At 34.3% G+C, this 22,919-nt stretch overlaps 1 protein-coding gene across 1 annotated transcript in view; it reads right to left on the reverse strand.

The window, feature by feature from the left end:
- Positions 1-22,919, reverse strand: part of LOC143255904 (voltage-gated delayed rectifier potassium channel KCNH8-like) — a 54,890-nt gene that overhangs the window by 29,037 nt on the left and 2,934 nt on the right. Inside the window, exons 2-7 of the mRNA XM_076512299.1 lie at positions 16,278-16,506; positions 10,399-10,632; positions 8,082-8,216; positions 3,352-3,542; positions 1,510-1,747; positions 316-476 (exon numbers count right to left, since the gene is read on the reverse strand). Coding sequence (XP_076368414.1) covers positions 316-476; positions 1,510-1,747; positions 3,352-3,542; positions 8,082-8,216; positions 10,399-10,632; positions 16,278-16,353 — 1,035 coding nt within the window. The 5' untranslated portion in view covers positions 16,354-16,506. The remainder of the gene's footprint in view (positions 1-315; positions 477-1,509; positions 1,748-3,351; positions 3,543-8,081; positions 8,217-10,398; positions 10,633-16,277; positions 16,507-22,919) is intronic.

Raw genomic sequence — 22,919 nt, forward strand, 5'->3', positions numbered from 1 at the left:
GGCGTATGGTTGCCATTTTGTCTGACTATAAGGTAATAAGCAGTATAATGACGCCATGAGCCGTTTTCTGATTAAGTGTTATGGAATAAGTCCAAAATGGAAATCAGAATCCATTACCTGTCCTGTGAATGACATTTCTAGTTAAAACTAATACCAAATAATCTTAACTTTACGTTTCATACATTATTTAAAAATAAACACTAATTGTTTAGAAAAGCTAGTGTCTAGCTGAATTCAGATAACTCTTAAATCTCTATTATTTGGTAAATTAATATCATACGTTAAACAGGAACTATATGTTTACAAAAACCTTACTCGATTGTATAGGTCAGCAACATACAGCAAGTCGAAAGGCATAGCGGCCAGTAGGTCCACAAGGAACCACCCACGCAGGTAATGAATGGCCACTGATTTGGGTTTAGCCACAACTTCTCCTTTCTTGTTCACGAAAGTGGTTCGAAAATTAAAGGCAATGTCTGTAAAGAATAAATAAAAGCGTAATTACCTTTATCATTATTTAAAATCATGTCAAATCATTGCTTGGTTTGTTTCAGTACTCATTACAGGTCCAGTATAATTAGTTCCATTATGTAACTCTGCGTTTGACAACAATCACAAACAAATTTTCCAAAAAAAACATTTTATATCACGTAAAAACAAAACTTTACAATTAAGTTAATTTAGTTCTTTTAGTGTTTCATAATTATTTTTTCACTTACATTAGTGCCATTTTTTAATTCATGCATTTTGATACTCTTGAGGAATAAAAGTCTGTTTGTTTATACAAGCAATAGCCAACATACTGCGTATATGTTTATTTCAGTATACCATTAGTAAAAAAAAGGACGGATGGTGTTTTCTAATTCTTTGAAATTGATTTCACAATTCAGTACAGACCGGCATGGCCAGGTGGGTTAAGGCGTTCGACTCGTAATCTGAAGGTCGCAGGTTCAAATCCCCATCGCACCAAACATTCTCGCTCTTTCAGCCGTGGGGAGTTATAATGTGATGATCAATCCCACTATTCGTTGGTAAAAGAGTAGCCTAAGAGTTTGCGGTGGATGATGATGACTAGCTTCCTTCCCTCTAGTCTTGAGACGGCTAGCGCAGATAGCGCTCGAGCAGCTTTGCGCGAAATTCAAAACAAACAAACAAACAATTTGATATTAAATTAGTAATACGTCAATAATAAAAATCTTTTACCTATTTCTTTTATACTTTTGCAACTCCAACAGTCTTCCTGTTGTAGTTTTTATTTTGCTGTTTTTAATATTAAAATTTATTTGAGAGTTAATGCTAATTACTTAATAATTTGTCACCTTTATCATATCTGATTTTGTAGGTATTGATTTCGATCTCTTTAATCGTTTTTGATCTGTGTTGGATCTTTCTTATCTTTATCCAATTGTTTAAATCTGTATATTTAATGCAACTAATTTTTATAAAACGTTTGATAATCTTGGTGATTTAATGTAAAATAAAATAAACTGCTTTTGTAGAATTCAGTACCTATAATAAACAGGGCTTCTACGATGACATCTGTGATAATAGTTTTATTTACTGACGGATTGATATGTGTATCCCGAAAGGCGGCGCTGTATGGCACCATGATGGCTACGTAGAAAGTGGCTATAAGTATTAACCAATCCCAGCAGGTTTTAAAGACTCCGTAGTGAGACAGAATGAATTTGGACTTCTTGATGGCTGTTGTTTTGTACTCTGGGAGAGAAGTGGATCGCAGTAGATTCTGTGTGAGGAAACGAACATGCAAGAAGAGTTAAGTAATGTCCATTAGTAACACAAATATTCTACACACGGAACTCGATCTTTCTGAACTACTACACCCTTCTGAATTTGATGTAATATTTTATAACAACCGTGCATATTACCTGAATGAATCAATCATAAGTGGATGATAATATAATATGAACTAGGAAAGACAAGGCTTTGAAGAAACTGTACGTACCGCTCCTTGAGCGATATAAAGCACTTGGGAAGCTTTAGTAGCCCCCAAACCTTCACACGATGAGTAAGAATCAGCATTCGACTTACCGTTACTAGTGTTTAGTAATTATCCCAAAAGATTATAAATCTATGTGTGTGTGTGCGTATAATATAAATGTAAGTTTACTCTTGTAATCTGGCAATATATTTACTTGATTTCCGTAAACACGTTTACTAAAAGCGATTCTGTTGCATCGCTCTGGCGTTAATTTGCTTAGAAAGCGAACAATGCCTCGTAATACGCGTTCACTAAACATAAACTTTAAAACAACTCATCTAGGCCCAACTACAACCTCGTGTTCATGCAGAGGTTAACTCACGTGCTCTACGTTCTATAGGCACACGAACAGAGAGACTCTAGCAATTCATCATATTAAGATTTGTTAACAATTGTACATTGTTTATAATACGTTTATTTCACATTTCAAAACGTTTTTAAGAGAAGCTGATATTTCATATAGCAAATAATATGGTTTTACATGTAGCCTGCTTTCCTTTCTTGTAGTAAAACAATAAAAAAGCAAAGCAGTATTTATGTATTTTACAACCAGAATTATACGAAGTTTACAGAGTCTCTCTTACACTCGATCGGTTACGTAGAGCAGTTCTGAAATAGCAGCAAGGTAAGAGGTACTCATCCCCTCTAGAGCCGAAAGGATTCTCCTCTTCCTCAGATCTCACGTTCTCTCCTTAAAGTTTTGATAACAAGCACATCATCCAACATCATTTGTAATAATCAAAATACATATAACGGTCATGTAAGCTAAATCTAACCTAAGTTTTATGGACTCAAACCTACATAAGTTATAGTACATTACAGTCGACGTTTCAAAAAATACGAAAGAATTATTTCACAACCCAACAATTAAAGTTCTCTGTGGTATAACTAAGAAAAGTTAAAAATAACAACTATTAATAATATATTATAATTCTATCTCATCCTTTTATTTTCACCAATTTTATTTATTTTTCTCCTTTTTCGTAAAACAGCTGCCCTTAATCCTCTTCCAGGGGGCATCAACTTTGATAAAAATTTTAGACAAAACGACCTTTATATTCCATTTTATTTTCAGATAACTTTTTTATTTTAACCAACGTTTCATCTGTGTGACTTCATTAGGGTTGTGTATATTAATTATGTTATCAAAATGTATAAATTTCTCCATTGTGCACCAGAAATTTTGAAAGACCAAATAAACACATTGACTATCTAATATACCACACGCATCTCAATTAATACGAGAAACACTATACTTTCGTAATCTGACGTGTTAATGTAGAAATATTTACATAATTTATGTAACTCTGAAGTTATTATGAAACGTACTGCATACATCGTGGACTTACGTTATTTATATTTAATTTCGGTTTCATCTTATCCTGACGATAATGCCCCGATAACTGGTATAAGACTGCTCGACTTCGACGGCGGTGGTAGTTGGAACTGGGAACGCAACTCTCGGGGTCAAGCGTCACCATATGGTCAGTTGTCTGACGAAATGGAACGAAGATGGAGAAGTTTCCAGCAAGTGGGTTCTCTAAGAGTCGGGTTTTTGAACTCAAATAGTTAATCACTTCTGTTTTGTTTCTAATAAAGGTGCAAAAAAAACCAAACAACTGAACCACTAAACAAATAAAACATCCTGTAGAATTTCATATGAAGAGCACTGTCCCACTTCAAAACATCCAAATGAAGCTTCCATAAACAGTAAATGATACCAGCATCTACTGGATAAACTTTTATATAAGCCACACTTAGTGAATGTATAAACAAAAACTAAATCTTGTGACAAGAAATACGATAGTTCACATGTTGATGGCATAATACGATGTATATGTTTCTTAATTATAACAGTGTAACACATCTTAGCTAACATGCTTTTATTCTATATTCTGTGTTTTCCTTTAGTACATATGAACAACAGTAGCAGTTTCCTGTAATTTTTTGTATGTTTCCGCTTACTGGTGTTTTGTTGGGTGTAACGTTTGCTGTAATTTATTCTATTAAAGTAAAACACATGCTACAGAGTTTAAAAACTACACTCATGATTCATAGATCCTTAATTTACAGATCAAGTTTTCCATTATCCCAAATTACCCCCATAGTATCTCTAGATTGGGGAACAGAAACTCACTCATGATACTTGAACATGTGTAGAAAGTTTGGTCTTGCTAGCTGATGAGTCATTCTTCATCGGGATTCAGTCCATGTGCTGACCAAGGGAGGGTCAGTTTTAGCGTTGACCTCTTTCTCTCCCCTCTCAGGACTTTTTATGTTGTTTGTACTCTTACTGAATCCTAGATAATAACCCTTGTTACGTCATTGCATCACTCGCAGTATGTTAATTTTTTTTCTGCTGTCTGTAGTTTTAATTAACCCTTTTCATGCTATGACCAGTTCATGGGGTAATATAAACATTCTTTTTTCAATAGCTTATGTATTATCATAATATTATTCCATGTTCACACTACAGTTCCGCTTAGCAGTCACATACAATCTTATTTTTACATTAAAACCCTTTTAAAATAGAGCTACGTTTGAGTCTAGGATTCAGTTAGTTTAGCGTTTTGTCCTGTATTGGTTTGTTCTGAATTTCGCGCAAAGCTACTGTAGGGCTATCTGCGCTAGGCATCCCTAATTTGGCAGTGTAAGACTAGAGGGAAGGCAGCTAGTCATCACTGCCCATCTTCAACTCTTGGGCTACTCTTTTATCAACGAATAGTGGGATTGACCGTACATTATAACGCCCCAATGCTGAAAGGACGAGCATGTTTGGTGCGACGGAAATTCGAACCCGCGACCCTCGGATTACGAGTGGAATGCTTTAACCACCTGGCCATGTTGGGCCATTTATCCTACAAGTTTGTTTTTATGGTGTTTAAAAGAGAGTGGTACGCAGGGATTGGTTCATCATAAATTTACTCATCAGTTTATTTTGATTAACGTTTGTCTTTTAATTTTGAAGTGAGTTATCTAGAAGTCTGTTTGACGGTGTTGGCATGTTTGAATAGTTGTGTAGTAATACTGAGTCTGTTGGTCATGGGACTGTACATCCTTTTGTTAAGATATAGCTTTGTGTTTGGTGTGTGTTTTTGATTCATTTATCCATGTTATACAGGGATATTCTACGACTGGTCTTATGTACGTTCTGTAAACTTTTAATATGTTTTCTGGTGAAACTTTTCATTTGTTGCCAGTCAGACTCCTAAAGTAACTAGCTTTTTTCCCCAAATTCTGCTTTTTATGCTGTTAGTGTGTGGTATCCAGATTAATGTTGAGTCAAATATAATACCTAAGAATTATGCTGATGTTTCTACATGTAAAAGAGTCACGTTTAGATATAACTGTGGTGTCAATTTGTTTGTTTTGTACGATTTTATAAATAATATAACTTGTATTTCATGTATGTTAATTTTAATTCTCGACTTCTTACAGCACAATTGTATTACTTTTAGTAGTGGTTGTATATTGTATGTTTCTGTTGTTGGGTTTGGGGCAGTCTTCCAGATTGTAACGCCATCCACTAACTGTGAGCTAAAAGTGTGGTTTAAGTCTTTGAGAAACATGTCGCTTACAAACATGATAAACAGGACAGGGTTAAGTACTCTTCCTCTTGAGGGACACCTGCCACCACAGTCTCTGACTTTAGGAATTTTACAGAAAATCGCGACCTTTTAAAAACCTTCACATCTACATAGGGAATAGATTTAGTGTATTGATCACCATTAATTTTACTTTCCGTTAATTTATGATTTTATATATAGTTATATATATAACAATTCCATGTAAGTAAGTTTGTTTTGAATTTCGCGCAAAGCAACTCGAGAGTTATCTGCGCTAGCGGTCCCTAATTTAGCAGTATAAAACTAGAAGGGAAGCACCACCAACCACCGACTCATGGGCTACTCTTTTACCAAAGAATAGAGGGATTGACCGTAACATTATAACGCCCCCACGGCTGAAAGAGCGAGTGTGTTTGGTGCGACGGGGATTCGAATTCGCGACCCTCGGATTACGAGTCGAACGCCTTAACCCACGTGACCATGCCGGGTCAGTGTAAGTAAGACATTACATCAATAATTTAGTTACGTTAATTTTGGGTAATTACTGTTTTTGCTATATCAATATCTGTCGTACCTTTGCTTTATAAGTGTGTGTGTACGTTTTCTTATAGCAAAGTCACATCGGGCTCTCTGCTATGTCCACCGAGGGGAATCGAGCCCCTGATTTTAGCGTTGTAAGTCCGTAGATTTAATGCTGAAACAGCGGGGGACTGCTTTATAAGTATTCTTATATTTAATAAACTTTGAATAAAGCTTGCATGTTTCATTTTTGGTTTTTACTGAAGATGTAGCATAATTTATTACTTCTTGTAGCTGGTTCCAAGTGTTTGTTACAGAATGTACTTAAAGTAAGAGTGGTTAAGTTTGTTAAACACAATATATATTATGCTTAGCATGTTGTTTCCTTTGTGTCACGTTTAACATTGTTAACATTTTCATAGACAGCTTATAAGTATTGTTTTATTTTTTGTGTGCCTTCATAAACATAAGTTTTTGGTTGTTCAATGGGAAATTACTACCAGAAATTCAACACAGTTTAAATGGTAACGTGTATCAAAGTACAGGTGTCACTATACTGAGAAGGTGGTTTAATGAGTTTTCTTTGGTCAAAAAACGTGACAGGTTTGGTTTGTTTGGTTTGAATTTCGCGCAAAGCCACACGAGGGCTATCTGCGCTAGCCGTCCCTAATTTAGTAGTGTAAGACTAGAAGGAAGGCAACTTTTTTACCAATGAATACTAGGATTGACCATCACATTATAATGCCCCCTGGCTGAAAGGGCGAGCGTGGTTGGTGCGACAAGGACTCGAACCTGCGACCTTCGGATTACGAATCAACATGTCTTAACCACCTGGCCATGACGGGCAAGACATGAGATACCAGAAAATAATAATAAGAACTTCCAAATCATCTAAGTAAAGGTAGGGTAGTGTGTTGTAAAATGCCGACCATATTACATCTGCCATAAGCAGTACAGAAGAACACAGTTATTTAAGGAAATTTGTATTAACTACAGTACAAATACAATTGTGTATTGATACTTTCATTAACAATATTGGGTATGCTGTTTAATATATTGAATGTCATTATTCTTTGTTATTACAATTTTATAACGAAAATTAGTTTTTATTGTCAGTTTAATATATGTATTTTTAGGACTAACGTTAATCTTCTAACATATGTATGTGTGTGTTTTCCTATAGCAAAGCCACATTGGGCTATCTGCTGAGCCTACCGAGAAGAATCGACCCTTATTTTAGTGTGTTAAATCTGAAGACTTACCGCTGTTTCACCGGGGGACTAGTTAAACTCCGAGAATCTCATATAAACTTTAAGCTGTATCTCTGAAAAACGTTCATCATAAATTTGACGAGCAAGTTTAACTTATTTGTTTAATATGACCAAATTTAGTGGGCCCGGCATAACCATGTGGTTATGGCACTCGACTCGTGGTTCAAGGGTCGCGGGTTCGAATTCCCATAGTCCCAAACATGCTTTCAGTCATGGAGGCGTTATAATGTCACGGTCAATCCCACTATTCGTTGGTAAAAGAGAAGCCCAACAGTTGGAGGTGGGTGGTGATGACTACCTGCCTTCTTTCTAAATTAGTGACGGGTAGCGCAGATATCTCTCCTATAGCTTTGCGATAATTTAAACCAAATTTAGGCAGAAAGAGACTAAAAGTTTCATGTGGGGAATAATCAATTTTCATTACAGTGCGAAGAACAAACTAAATTCTCAGTGTGACTAACCATCACAAAAACAAACAAACGTAAACCCAAGTGGGCTATCTATTCAAATCTCTCTAGAGTTAAGACACTAAATTTAAATGTCATTCGCAAGTTAATTAATATTCATCAGAGTATAAATCCTAACTAATCTTCATATCCACACATGACAACGAAGAAATGTGACTTTCATGCGTGTATTGAATTTTATAATTATCAAAGTAAATAATGTGTTAATTCTCATAATGCTATATTAATATCAATACCACATAACACAATTACTCACCATCATTGTACATTTCCTCTTCCATCTCAGCCAATTTAGTTTTTGTGATATCTTTGTGAGAGGCAAGGAACAAAACCACCTCATGTTTCTCATTCTTAATTGGAACAACGTCCAGCAAGCACCAAAAGGAACTTCCTGAAAGAAAGCAGATAGGATATAATGAAACATCTGGGATTCACCATCTACATTGGGTTAAAATGGCAAAGTTTTCATCATAAGATCTTTGAGCTAACGTTCAGCAACCAAAAGAAGGAACACCCAAGAATAAAGACAGACAAAATAATAAAACACCTGAAACGCAGCATTTTCATCACATTCGGAGGGCACAGATTTCTAAGAAAGCACCAGAATAAATTTCCTGAAATAAAAATAGATAAAGTATAACGAAACACATGAAGTTCACCTTTTACATCGGATGAACAACGTACAGCAAGCACGAGAAATAATTTCCTCAAACAGAAAAATACACATTATTGTGAAATGTCTAAATTTCAGCATTCACGTTAGGTTTATATAACAATGTTTTATAGGAAGTATTTTCATTTCATCAGGAATTAAACAATGTTTTGTCTCTTTTTCCTTTTAGGAGTTTGTTCTGGTACTAAATCGATGGTAACCTCTTTGATTAGCGTGTCGAACTGTAGATCGGAGGTTCTTTGTTTTACACCTCGTTAACTCAAAAAAATCTCCATCCGCAGCATGGAGCAATGGATGTTATAGGAGTAATAGTCAAATCTCACTTTTTGATCAGAGTTGATGATGTTTGTGGTTGACTAACTACCTTCCCTCTAGTATATTATTTCATTAGTAGGAACGATCAGAGTTGATAATGGGCGTGGTTGACTAACTACCTTCCCTCTAGTATGTCATTTCAGTACAAGGAACGATCAGAGTTGATGATCTCCTAGTATTTTGCAATACATTTCCCAAACTGCTGTAAGTTGTGAAAGAGTTTCTGGTATCTGCGGTTTCGAATGATTTATTTGAAAATAAATACTCGCTGAAAACTAGAAAAGACAAATGAGATGCAGAGTTTGGTAATAAAATATTCTCTACAAGTAGAACCACATATCGATTTACCATTTGTCTAGAACGATGAATAATTCTTTTCGTTTCAGTAAAGCTAATGTCATAAAACATCATTTGTTCATAAATAATTTTCTTGCAAATTTCAATTGTTCATCAATATAGGAAATTCCTTCATATAGAGTAATAAATTAGAATTATGTATCCAGGGTATTGGTTCTTTGTAGTTATTTAAAGGTTCAAGAATTAATTACGAAAGTCAAGAGTCGTTGGTTACCGTGTTTAAGCTCCTAATGTTATAAAAATTAATATTTGACAACTTGGAGGTAAGACGGAAAGACCTAAAACTTCGGTGATGCTTGGACTTTGATATCTGGGTGATAGACGGAGAACCTGAAAAATCTGAGAACCAAATGGTATAATTTTAAAACTATGATATACAAACTAAAAAAAAAAAAGATATAATAAGCCCATAAAAGAAATTGAAATTTAATGGGCCCGGCATGGCCAGGTGGTTAAGGCACTCGATTTATGGTTCGAGGGTCGCGGGTTCGAATTCCCATCGTCCCAAACATGCTTTCAGTCGTGGGGGCGACTGTATATTGAATATCTTGTACACAGATTGTATTATAACACGAAATTGTAGACAATGTACATAATTATCGGAAAACGTAGGAGACGAATGGTAGAGCTTCAAGATGAGTCTTGTAGAAGTATCCAGGAAACTTGGGAGATACGTAGTTGGATCTTAGAATATAACTTATGTACAAGAAAACCTTGAAAGTTATGAAACCGACAGTATAACCTTAAAAAAATGAATGATACGTAATAGAACTTATAAAATTTAGGGAGGATTTGTAAAACCATAAAAATGGACAATGGAAAGTAAAAGTCTCTAGCTCGGTCGATGAAGAAAAGTACAAGGAACAAAAGAAATGAACAAGGTTAGGAAATGGACAAGAAACTATGAAAATGTGATCATAAACAGAAAAAGTTTTAAATGAGAATGATGAACATGAAGGCCTAACAACCTCAGAAGTTGACATAAGATCCTAGAATGTGAATGTAAACAATATACTTGAAAAAAGAACTTGATAAATAGAACTGGGCTTGATAAGCTAGATGCGTAACAAACAAAACTAAAACCTTTAATAATGAGGGAAAAAACGAAACTATTTGGAAAAATAAAAATATAGAATATGAAAATATGAATTATTGACAGGTGGACTTGCCAGTCTTGCAGATTGACAATATTAAAAAAGACAGAAAGGAAAGCTGTTACTTCACTTACCGTTCTTCTTGTAAAAAATCACCTCCAGTTTCACTTCGACTTTGTTTTTCAGAGCATCTTCAATTTTCTCTTTGGCGTCATCTGTAGTTTCAGGCCCATACAGGAAGCTACAACTTACCCCCTTTTGCATTATCTGAGCCCTGGAAAATCCTGTCAGCTCACAAAACCCATCAGAACAATATACAATCGGAAAAACTGTAGCCACTTGGGCGTTGCCGAGCACAAAGTTACTATCTGAAAACAAAATTACGCTTTTAGTAAACGCGTTATAACGCGTTTATAGCGGGTGTCACAGTGTTATGAAACTCTTAGGGAAAAAGTGAATATTTAAATTCCTAACGCTACATATAAAATACAAAGAAAATTACAATAATTGTAGATACTTCCATCAAGTTATCAGAAATTCTAAAAAAATAATGAACAAACCAAACTTGATTTTAAAATGTCAAACAGCCAGCCAAACCTTTAGCTCTCAAAAAGTGGACTAGTTGTGATAAAATTAAAACGTTAATAAAACTTTCTATATTTTCCATTGCAAGTGTTTGACTGGTACAGAACATTTGACGGAAAACTATACATTATTCAAAGATTGTACTTTTCATTTTCACAGAAAAAAACAACTTACAGTAAAAAACTGAAATTTAGGTTGTGTGAGGTATGTTTGTAGTATACTTTGATAGCTCGGAACTGGTGGGCTTATGTTCTTGTGAAACAAAACGTTGTGGAATCTAACAGTTTTCTCCTAAGTTCTATTAAACATTGTATCAGATGCACCTGATATTTCGTGAGCCAACCTACATGTGACCATAAAAATGTGTGCATGATATTTTCAAGTCTCCCATAAACACACGTGACCATAAAAACGTATGCATGATATTTTCAAGTCTCCCATAAACACATGTGACCATGAAAATATGTTAATACTTCTTGTAACCAAAGAACCAAAGAAATAGGAGTGTGATATTTACCCAATAGTGATGTTTCTTTTTTCCTTACATGTAAACACGTATATAATATTTTTAATTTTACACACACACATATATACTCAGGTCTGACATAAAAACGTAGATTCTGCTTTAGTATACTAAATCCATATTTTGTATGAAAAACTGTGGGGAGGGGATAGTTAAATAGCTCCATTACCAGTTGTTGTTCTTTTAATTTTAATAGTTTCAGATATATAACCTTATATAACTGTTAGTTATAAAGACGGTAATTAGAAAAGAAATCAACTTTTACGTTATATTTATATACGACAGACCTTTGAACTTTAAAATATCGGGATGCATTAAATTATTTAACTATTTTGCCTGATGTACCTATAAATACCTGTGTAGTAACTCATTCTACATTACGCCTAGGGAGTAATAATATCTGAACAGTACTTTAACTTATCAGAGGTAAGTCTACTAATTTACAACGTTAAGAATCAAGGGTTCGATTCCACTCGGTGAACAAAGTAGATAACCCGGCGTAGCTTTGCTATAAGAAAAAAAAACACACACATACACTTTAATTTATGCAATAAACCAAGAAGAACTCGAATTTCTCATTGATTATCTAATCCTAATATCCTTAAAATCCTTATACACTGCCAGTATCTATTTTCGTTAAAAATCTTATTTCAGTAACTTAATTTTCTTCTTGATGTTTTCAAATACTCTCCCACAGAAAGTACTGAAATATCCTAGACCTACACTTGGTTTTACCAAATAAAAGACATGGCTTCTCACGAAAGTCGATACCAGTTTGATCAAAGAGTGAGTTTACGTTATAAGAATTTTGTTTCGTGTTTCGCGAACTATTTCAGTTGCATAAATATATTTATTGTATGCGATTATATTTACTTTTGGGTACCAATTGTAAAGATAAAAATATATGTTAAAATTAATCGTTTGAATGAATTGTACTAACATACTAGTGTGGGAAACAAACATTTTAATTTCAAACTAAATGTACGATGTAACAAAGCGATTCTCTTCTGTTGTAAATTTTTGTTTTTGGTGGAATGTTTAAGTCTTTCGGTTATTAAAAATAGCCAATCAAACTACATGTTAAACTAGGGGTCGAATACACTCTCACTCGTCTCTTGTTTATAAGCATTGAAATTAGTTGTTTAATACGTGTTGATTTGTTTTTAGTATTTTGAAGCATTACACTGTGTTTAGTAGCAGTTGGTCAGTTTATTATACATTGTATTACTTTGTCACCACGTGCTTTTTTTTTCTAAATTCGTTCTTGAAACTAGACATTTGACTTTTAATCTTACTTTAGACAATGCAGACGATACATGTAGAACTTCTATCAGAGAGATGGACGAGCTCCACCTCTACAAGCACCGTGCCAAACTGCAATTAAAGTATTCCTTGGACGTGCTGACTGTACATGAGTGTCATAAAGACATTTTCAATCAAGTATTACTGCAAGACAGATATAACTTTATTGTGCTCTACTTCCTCTTTATTGCTCGCTAAGTGGTACAGAAATTTCCCGAAGACGTCAAAAAAATAAGTCTGATAAGTTGATGCTAAAGTACAATGAAGAGAGTGTTGGGATCAGAAGATCAATCTGAACAAAGATAACATGTCAATAGCACGAGAACAAAGAAAACATGTCAAAAGCACGGGAACAAAGATAACATGTCAATAGCACGGGAACAAAGATAACAGGTCATTAGCACGGGAACAAAGATAACATGTTAATAGCACTGGAACAAAGATAACATGTCAATAACACGGGAACAAAAAGATAACATGTCAATAGCACGGGAACAAAAAGATAACATGTCAATAGCACGGGAACAAAGATAACATGTCAATAGCACGGGAACAAAGATAACATGTCAATAGCACGGGAACAAAGATAACAGGTCATTAGCACGGGAACAAAGATAACATGTCCATAGCACGCAAACAAAAAGATAACATGTCAATAGCACGGGAACAAAGATAACATGTCAATAGCACGGGAACAAAGGTAACATGTCAATAGCACGGGAACAAAGATAACAGGTCATTAGCACGGGAACAAAGATAACATGTTAATAGCACTGGAACAAAGGTAACATGTCAATAGCACGGGAACAAAGATAGCATGTCAATAGCACGCAAACAAAAAGATAACATGTCAATAGCACGGGAACAAAGATAACATGTCAATAGCACGGGAACAAAGATAACATGTCAATAGCACGGGAACAAAGATAACAGGTCATTAGCACGGGAACAAAGATAACATGTCCATAGCACGCAAACAAAAAAAAGATAACATGTCAATAGCACGGGAACAAAGATAACATGTCAATAGCACGGGAACAAAGGTAACATGTCAATAGCACGGGAACAAAGATAACAGGTCATTAGCACGGGAACAAAGATAACATGTTAATAGCACTGGAACAAAGATAACATGTCAATAACACAGGAACAAAAAGATAACATGTCAATAGCACGGGAACAAAGATAACATGTCAATAGCACTGGAACAAAGGTAACATGTCAATAGCACGGGAACAAAATAACATGTCAATAGCACGGGAACAAAGATATCATGTCAATAGCACTGGAAACAAAGGTAACATGTCAATAGCACAGGAACAAAGGTAACATGTCAATAGCACAGGAACAAAGATAACATGTCAATAGCACTGGAACAAAAGTAACATGTCAATAGCACGGGAACAAAGATAACATGTCAATAGCACGGGAACAAAGATAACATGTCAATAGCACGGAAACAAAGGTAACATGTCAATAGCACGGGAACAAAGGTAACATGACAATAGCACGGGAACAAAGATAACATGTTAATAGCACGGGAGCAAAGATAACATGTCAATAGCACGGGAGCAAAGATAACATGTCAATAGCACGGGAACAAAGATAACATGTCAATAGCACGGGAACAAAGATAACATGTCAATAGCACGGAAACAAAGGTAACATGTCAATAGCACGGGAACAAAATAACATGTCAATAGCACGGAAACAAAGGTAACATGTCAATAGCACTGGAACAAAGGTAACATGTCAATAGAACAGGAACAAAATAACATGTCAATAGCACGGAAACAAAGGTAACATGTCAATAGCACGGAAACAAAGGTAACATGTCAATAGCACGGGAACAAAATAACATGTCAATAGCACGGAAACAAAGATAACATGTCAATAGCACGGAAACAAAGGTAACATGTCAATAGCACGGGAACAAAGATAACATGTCCATAGCACGGAAACAAAAAGATAACATGTCAATAGCACGGGAACAAAGATAACATGTCAATAGCACGGGAACAAAGATAACATGTCAATAGCACGGGAACAAAGATAACATGTCAATAGCACTGGAACAAAGATAGCATGTCAATAGCACTGGAACAAAGGTAACATGTCAATAGCACGGGAACAAAGATAACATGTCCATAGCACGGAAACAAACAGATAACATGTCAATAGCACGGGAACAAAGGTAACATGTCAATAGCACTGGAACAAAGATAACATGTCAATAGCACTGGAGCAAAGGATCATCCAAATTGCTCGACTTCTTACTAAACTATCTATATCTTTTTTTTGTAAACAGTCAAAGTACTAATGATAAATTGTTTTTTAAGAGTTTTAAACATTTGAAAATTATCTTACAGTTAACTTTATAGTGGCTATTTATAATAAACACAATAAGACAATTAGCATTTAATATGCCCGTGGAATGGTATTAATATAAAATACCTTTTATTCATCTGAAAAATGCAAACATGAAAGGGTTAATTTATGTCGGTTAACAAATCCGGAACTCTTCATTAAAATGGACCAGAATTATTCAATATGCAGATGAACCAAGTTAAAGAAAATAGTACTGTTTATACAAAACACGTAGAATAAAAACCTGCCTTCAGGTTTCACAGGTCCATAACGAAAACGGTAAAGTTAGAACGCAACATGCTCTCCTGTAAAGTACCGACTGTGACCAACTCCCGATATAAAGAGTATACAATTTATTTTTAGTGTGTTTTAAAATCAAAACAGTGAAGCGCCAAAACTCTATCCTTGGCTTAGAATGCGACGGACAAATGTTAAAAGAGTAAGAGAAAACGATGATTGTAAGTAGTATATACTGTGCTTAAATTTTGCCGGATCTTTCCGGATCTGAGATCCTATGTGTTCTAAATTTTTAAACTGCAATAGTTCTCTCCAGCCTCATCCCAAATAGTATCCTCTATAAGGTTTTTTATCTTCAAAAATTCAAAATTCTACCCTCAACTCATCAATAGAGATCCATATTCCCTCTAGAAATTAAATACTATAAATATGTATTGTTACAAAAACGTGGAAAAAGTTGTTACGATAACATTCAAATGTTTTAATTCAGAGACTTGAACTTACAATATAATTAGAACATTTATCTACGAAGACGTAAATTATGTATAGAAAAGAAGTAAAGTAAGAAAATTTCTGCTGTAATTATTAATAACTTGTGATCAAAAGGAATCTGAATATTTGTAACTCAGAACTTAAGTAATTTGAAGTACCAGTAACATTAAAACGTAAAATCTGACTGAAAATAATTAATAGTTATAAATCAGTACGCTAGAAGACTAAAATCTATAATAATTAGAATTCGCTGAATTATCAGACGATAACGAAATATCCACCTTTAAAGTCTACTCACGGAAATCAGCTAGCTTAGGAGATTTAGATAGGTTAGTCCTTAAGTCACACTCAAATAACATTCGTAAGTGGAAATCTCCCCCCTCCGTCCCCCAAAAAAATATTTGTATGAACTTCATCAGAAATAATATTTAATGGAACTAACTGTAAAAATAAGCTATACTATTACTTATGAAATAAATTAAAATACCAGCTGTTCGTTGTACTTACGTGTGCCATCGAACCGATTTGCTATGGTATCAAGAAACGTATTTTGTGGAGCAAGAAGACCTTTTCTCTGCGGCATTTGGAAAAAAAAATCTTTGTTAGCAAGAAGAAATCCAAAAATGTTGTTTATTTAAAACATTTGTTCAGGTCTTTAAACAGTCATAAGCTTCATCCTTAGACACAGTTCTGGCAGAGAATTCTTGAAGTAAGGAAGATGAAGGCCGCTGGTATGCTGGAACAGAAGAATTTTTTAATTGTATCATAAATGAACACAAATACGTTATGTTCTTTTTCACTTGAACATAACACGAGGGAAAAATATACATACAAAATATACTTAATCTCTGTTACCATTGATAGCTCGTAAAGTAATACATATTACAGAGTGTGCTACTAATAACTCTTAAAATATTTTACGCAGTGAAGACCACAATAATCGATCATACTTTACCATAGACACAATCTTTATATTACGTAAAAATTAAAAAAAAATAAAAATGGAAGATTTTTTGTCACATTCTTTATTATATTTTTCTGGATTTTTTTTAAATGGTAATTGTTCGAGAATGTTCTTTATGTAAATGAACAGAATGTTCAAAAATACTTTAAAACTTACTCGTTTTTTTTCTTTTTTCGGCAAGCCTGTTATTACTTCTCCCATTATTTTATACAAAATTGGCATTAACAAGTTATATCTCTATAAGTCCGTAAGCCTACCTTTTGTCAACTGGGTTATTACTTGCTACAAAAAATACATTACTGGTAATATTTAAACAAATGAAAAATTAAATATCTGTTTCACTAAAAAAAACATAAATTAAATTTCTTCCTTAGATGCCTTAGATACACATCAGGAGTATTTCTGAAGAAGCACTGCGTTGATATGTTTCAGGAGTGTTAATGATAACACTAGCTAAAACATAGCTCCTTCAGGTTTCTTCCTTAGATACACACATCAGGAATATTCATAGTGAAGTCTTACTAATAAAACTAGCTAAAACATACTTCCTTCACGTTTCTTCCTTAGATACACATCAGGAATATTCATAGTGAAGTCTTACTAATAAAACTAGCTGAAACATACTTCCTTCAGACGAAAGGCAGAAGACTTTCGAAACGTCGTCACTTGTGTTTCTACAACAGGCAGTTGCTGTCCATTCTACAAAGTTTCATCATAATTAGTCTGCCTAAACAATCTATCAAATAATTCTTCCTTCAGGTTTCTTTCTTAGATGCCTTAGATACACATCAGGAGTATTCACAGTGAATTCTTACTAATAACACTAGCTGAGACATACATCCTCCGGGTTTCTTCTTTAGATGCCTTAGATACACATCAGGAGTATTCATAGTTAAGTCTTACTAATAAAACTAGCTGAAACATACATCCTCCGTGTTTCTTTATTAGATGCTTTAGATACATGTCAGGAGTATTCACAGTGAAGTCTTACTAATAACACTAGCTGAAACATACATCCTCCGGGTTTCTTCTTTAGATACCTTAGATACACATCAGGAGTATTCATAGTTAAGTCTTACTAATAAAACTAGCTGAAACATACATCCTCCGTGTTTCTTTATTAGATGCTTTAGATACATGTCAGGAATTTTCATAGTGAGGTGTTACTAATAAAACCAGCTGAAACGTACGTCCTCCGGGTCTCTTCTTTAGATACACATCAGGAGTAATCTCAATGAAGGAATATACTGAGATGTTTTAAAAAATATTGCTTATAAGAATAGCTAAAACATACTTCTCAGGTTTCTTTCTTACGATGCCGAATGTACATATAGCTCTGGGTAATGGTCTTGATTTATAAAAGGCTGTACATAGTGTTGATGGTCAAAGCTGGCTTCGGGAAACATTGTTTACAATAAAAAGTCATACAGAGGTCATTAAGAATTCTGTTGATGATGAACGTACACTGTTAACTTTACACAGTGGTAACGACAAATATTGATTCCGGTTTCATAAAAAAGGGACAAATACTCTCGAAGAAGGACTATTCTTATTGTAAAACGTCCCGCTAAAACTCAGTTCATTTTTAACTAAAAACAGCAACTCAATAAAAGTGCTACGTGCAACATTGGGATTCCAGTGATAAAAGTTATAATTGTGTAGAAGAGTTTTCAATGATAAGAGCTATACAAGTATATATCGATGATCCAATTTGGGTTTGTAAGTCGGTTCTGTCTTCATCTACATATAGTAAGTATTTTTTTAGAGAACTCCAATAAATTGTTGATTTATTCTGACGAAATATATCCATAATAATTACTGGTTTTGTTTTATCAACTCTGATGTGTCTGGGTCCAAATCTCGACCACATTTCATGAGAGTTTTATGTTTGGTTGAAAAATATCCTACCGTCCTAAAATATTAGAGTTTTTAATAGAAAATAAAACAAAATGTGTACATTTCATCTAGTATGTTTTTGTTGTTGTTTAATTTTAACAGTGTCTCTTGGTTCAGTGCATCATGAATCACACTTTTTTTTAGAACACTTATTTGTACAGCGACCCCTGGTTTGATGTATAATATAAAATAATATTAGCTTAAAAACCAGGACACTAACTAATTATCTTAGAAAATACCAGCTTAGAGGAGTGCTGTTTGATTAATCTGAATTATTTTTAAATATAATTTTATTAAAATCATTCATTAGTACAAGATCATATAACATCACCTTTCGTGAAGAATTTTAAAAGGAATTTATATATAATATTCCCTCATACACCACCACCACCACCTCAACTGAACTTTTAAATATCACAGGTATGCTACATGACCTGTGTACCACTCGTATAAAAATGTCATCTTTTCAATAATTGCTTTAAAGTGCTGTCTACTAAGGAAAGTACAGAAACGTAATACGAAAAGTTTTAAACTACATTAATTTGAAGGTATCTATGTATTACTGTTTCTCTGCTTGTTTTAGTGCAAAGCTACACAATGGGCTATTTTCAAGGGATCAAACCCAGAATTCCAACATTATAGTCCTAATACTTACCACTGAAACACTGGAGATGGGAGAGATATGTCTATAATGTACACAGTTATTATCTATCGATATCACCATATCTAAATCTAAAACAATCTTTTATTGAACAAACGTGTTTCACAGAAAATAAGATAATTTAATGTCGTTCTATCCGCATTCTTTCAATGTACGGTTAGTTAGAATATAAATATGTCCAAACTATTAACTACGTTTGTTTAAATGTTCACAGCGGTGATGAAACCCATATGATATTCTTGTTTTCTGTGAATATTTTTATTTCTTTCATGTAGCAAAGTAATGCCACTCAACTTGTTTCCCTTAGCTGGTTACATTGATTAAGCTCTAAACATAGATAGAAGCACCGATCCTTACGTAAATCACAAAAACATTACAAAATATTGATCATTGTTTTACTAATTTCCTTTTACAAGTTATTTTCTGACTAAAGCTGTTCAAATAAAACCAAAATTTATCGCCTTTGATTTAAAAATAAATAAATAAGGGTACTTGTTCCATGACATTACTATTTGCACTATGTAGCCTTAAAAAATTCTTAGATACGACTGAAACGTATATAAATACTATGTAGCTCTAAGTACCATGTTTTTCTAATCGATGGTTGCCATCGAAACGTCACCAGGGATTCACGGTTTATATATACTTATTCATATACATAATAGCTCTTTCCATAGTTTTGTTACTTAGGTAATAGGTGTGAAATCAAGGAAGAACTTATTACACATAATACGCCTTGTTTGTTTCTGTTTATGTGACAAGATTAACAAGTTACTAGAGTGTCTATTGAAACGCAAACCTCAAGGTGGTTATTCAAATCTAGCCCTGCCGTTTATTTATATCTACAACTAAAAGTATTACAATATATTTATTTATAACCAATTAAACACTTACATTCTCTAAATATAAATATTTTTTTTTCTGTAGAAGTTTTTATGCTTCACGTACGTGGGCCAGGTGGGTGGTGGGTGGTGATAACTAGACGCCTTCCCTTCAGTCTTACACTGTTAAATTAAGGACGCTAGCGCAGATAACCATCGAGTAGCTTTGCGAGAATTCAAACCAAACATATTCAAATACATGTTCATCAGAACATTTGAAAGAAATCAATTCTCCCCTTTAAAAAAAATAAAATTTTCCTGAAATATTTAACTATCTTGGATTTTTTTGCAGACAGAGGGAAGGCAGCTAGTCATCACTACCTCCCGCCAACTCTTGGGCTACTCTTTTACCAACGAATAGTGGGATTGACCGTAACATTATAACACCCCCACTGCTGGGAGGGCGAGCATGTTGTAAATTATTGTAAATTTGTGAAGTCAAGTATCTTAATCGAATTGTCATTTTCTCTAATTTGAATTTGAATTCATCCAACCTTCCATCACACAGAGGTTCATGTCCCCTCCCACCCTGTGCCAAGGTTTGGATTCAACACTGCAAACAAGACTAAAACCAAACAAACTGACCAAAAGTGGTTTGTATTTAACCCACAAGTAGTTTTTCCCTTATACAAATTTTTAAAAACTAATTCTGTAATCAATATTTCTGTTGATCTTCCTACCATGGGCATCATTAAGTTCGTTATGTTGTCCAGAGTAATCATTCTTAGTATTTCTTTGTATTTTCAGGTTTCTTCACGCTGTAGTTTAATTTTCTTACTTGTTACGCTGTTCGTTAGGAGAAGTTTGTCTCAGACACGCAAACTAATAATTACAGTGATATCATCATTTTTAACTGATGCCATGACATCGGACATTTGTCAAGGTATGCTTGCCAATATTTAAAAGACATCCCTACCGCGCATTTCTCTGAAATCAGAAATATATCGCTTTTTATCAATATCATTAAGATAATTAATTGCTTAAAGACCGCAACTTCCTAACATCCCTTAATAAACTACGAAAGCGTCTTCCCCATACGTTATATATTATACAACTGTAACTCCAGTAATTATAAAGATTGGTTTAAGTTTTGTTGAATCTCTTCCCACTCTCCATAATTAAATTTACTCCTATCTGTAATGGAATTAAATCTTACAATAAACATGTAATCAGAGCTTTTCCAAATCTTTTGTTAAATACAAAGAAATTACACATCTATAAATAATACATTAGGAGAATTTACTTTAGGTGGATAGTGGAAAGTAAATTAGCTTACAGAAATACATTGAAGAAATGTGTTTGATAAATAACCGAAACTTATTTGTTTTTTTAATTTCGCTCGAATCTACCCGAGAGTTATTTGCGCTAGCCATCCCTATTTAGCAGTGATAGACTAAAAGGAAAACCCCTAATCAACAACATACAGCGCCAACATTTGGGCTACTCTCTTACTAGCCAATATTGGGATTGACCATAACTTTATTACGTCCTTACGGCTAAAAGTATGATCGTGTTTCGTGACGGATGTTCGGACCCGCGACTCATATGTCGAGAGTCAAACGCTCTTACCATCATGCCTTTTTAGGCCTTGCAAAATTAAGTTATTTTAAATCAATACATTGAAGAAATTTAATTTATATTAATAGACAAAAATAAATATTTTGAAATCAGATGTTTTACAAACGTTTGTATTGGTTGTCCCTACTCTTGAACTGATAGAGTAGGCGCTAGTCAGTAGCACCCAACACAACTGTTTGACTTGTTTAATTGAAAATCAGGTGTGTGTTTGTGTGTTTTTCTTATAGCAAAGCCATATCGGTCTATCTTCTGAGTCCACCGAAGAGAATCGAACCCCTGATTTTAGCGTTGTAAATCCGTAGACTTACCACTGAACTAGCGGGGTACTGAAACACAGGAGTTGACATTCACTCTTCTTAAACATCTCTGATCCAAAAAATGTATCTCAAAACGGCTAGTATGGGTATTAATACTTTTGCTAATGAAGCAGAGAACATGTTAACCTAAAGACGACCTAGGAAGGTAGAAATGTTGTTCTCTGCTTATCAATTTTTACTTGTATCGACTTGTAACAACAGCTAACAAAGCACCCTAACGAAAGAACAGAATTTACTATCTCAGATTAACCTGAAGATGATTTAGGAAGGTCGAACCGTTATTCTCTCCTTATCAATAAAAGTGTTAATACTCACACCAGCCGTTCAGAGATACATTTTTATTTCGAGTGGGTTTCTCGTCATCAAGAATCCCTGACCCAAAATGCGGTGTGTGACTTGGTTTCTACTGTATCAGTACCAGGATTCACACCAACCACTAGTCCATGCCAGGCCCTACTGATAATATTCAGAGCATTCTCTAACGTTATTCAACAAATGGGCTAGAAAAACTGAAACAAGTATATCCTACTATATCTGCTCAAAATAAAACCACTTAAATAAAATATGAACAACATACGCTGTGAGACATGCATATAAATATGTATAAAAGGCATAGAACACTATCGTAATTTTTAAACATGTTCGTTAGTTTCAGCTTTATAATAAACACCAGTTTGAGATAAGAACCAACGAACACAAGCGTTAACAGAATTCAGTATTTGATAATGTGCGAAATTCAAGGTTTTGAATCTTAAATTCCACGCAAAGCTACACAAGGGCTATCTGCACTAGCCATTCCTAATTTTGCAGTTTAAGAAAAAGGGAAGGCAACTAGTCATCACCACCCATCAC

The sequence above is a fragment of the Tachypleus tridentatus genome, chromosome 7 (assembly GCF_004210375.1).
Source record: "Tachypleus tridentatus isolate NWPU-2018 chromosome 7, ASM421037v1, whole genome shotgun sequence".
NCBI lineage: Eukaryota > Metazoa > Arthropoda > Merostomata > Xiphosura > Limulidae > Tachypleus > Tachypleus tridentatus.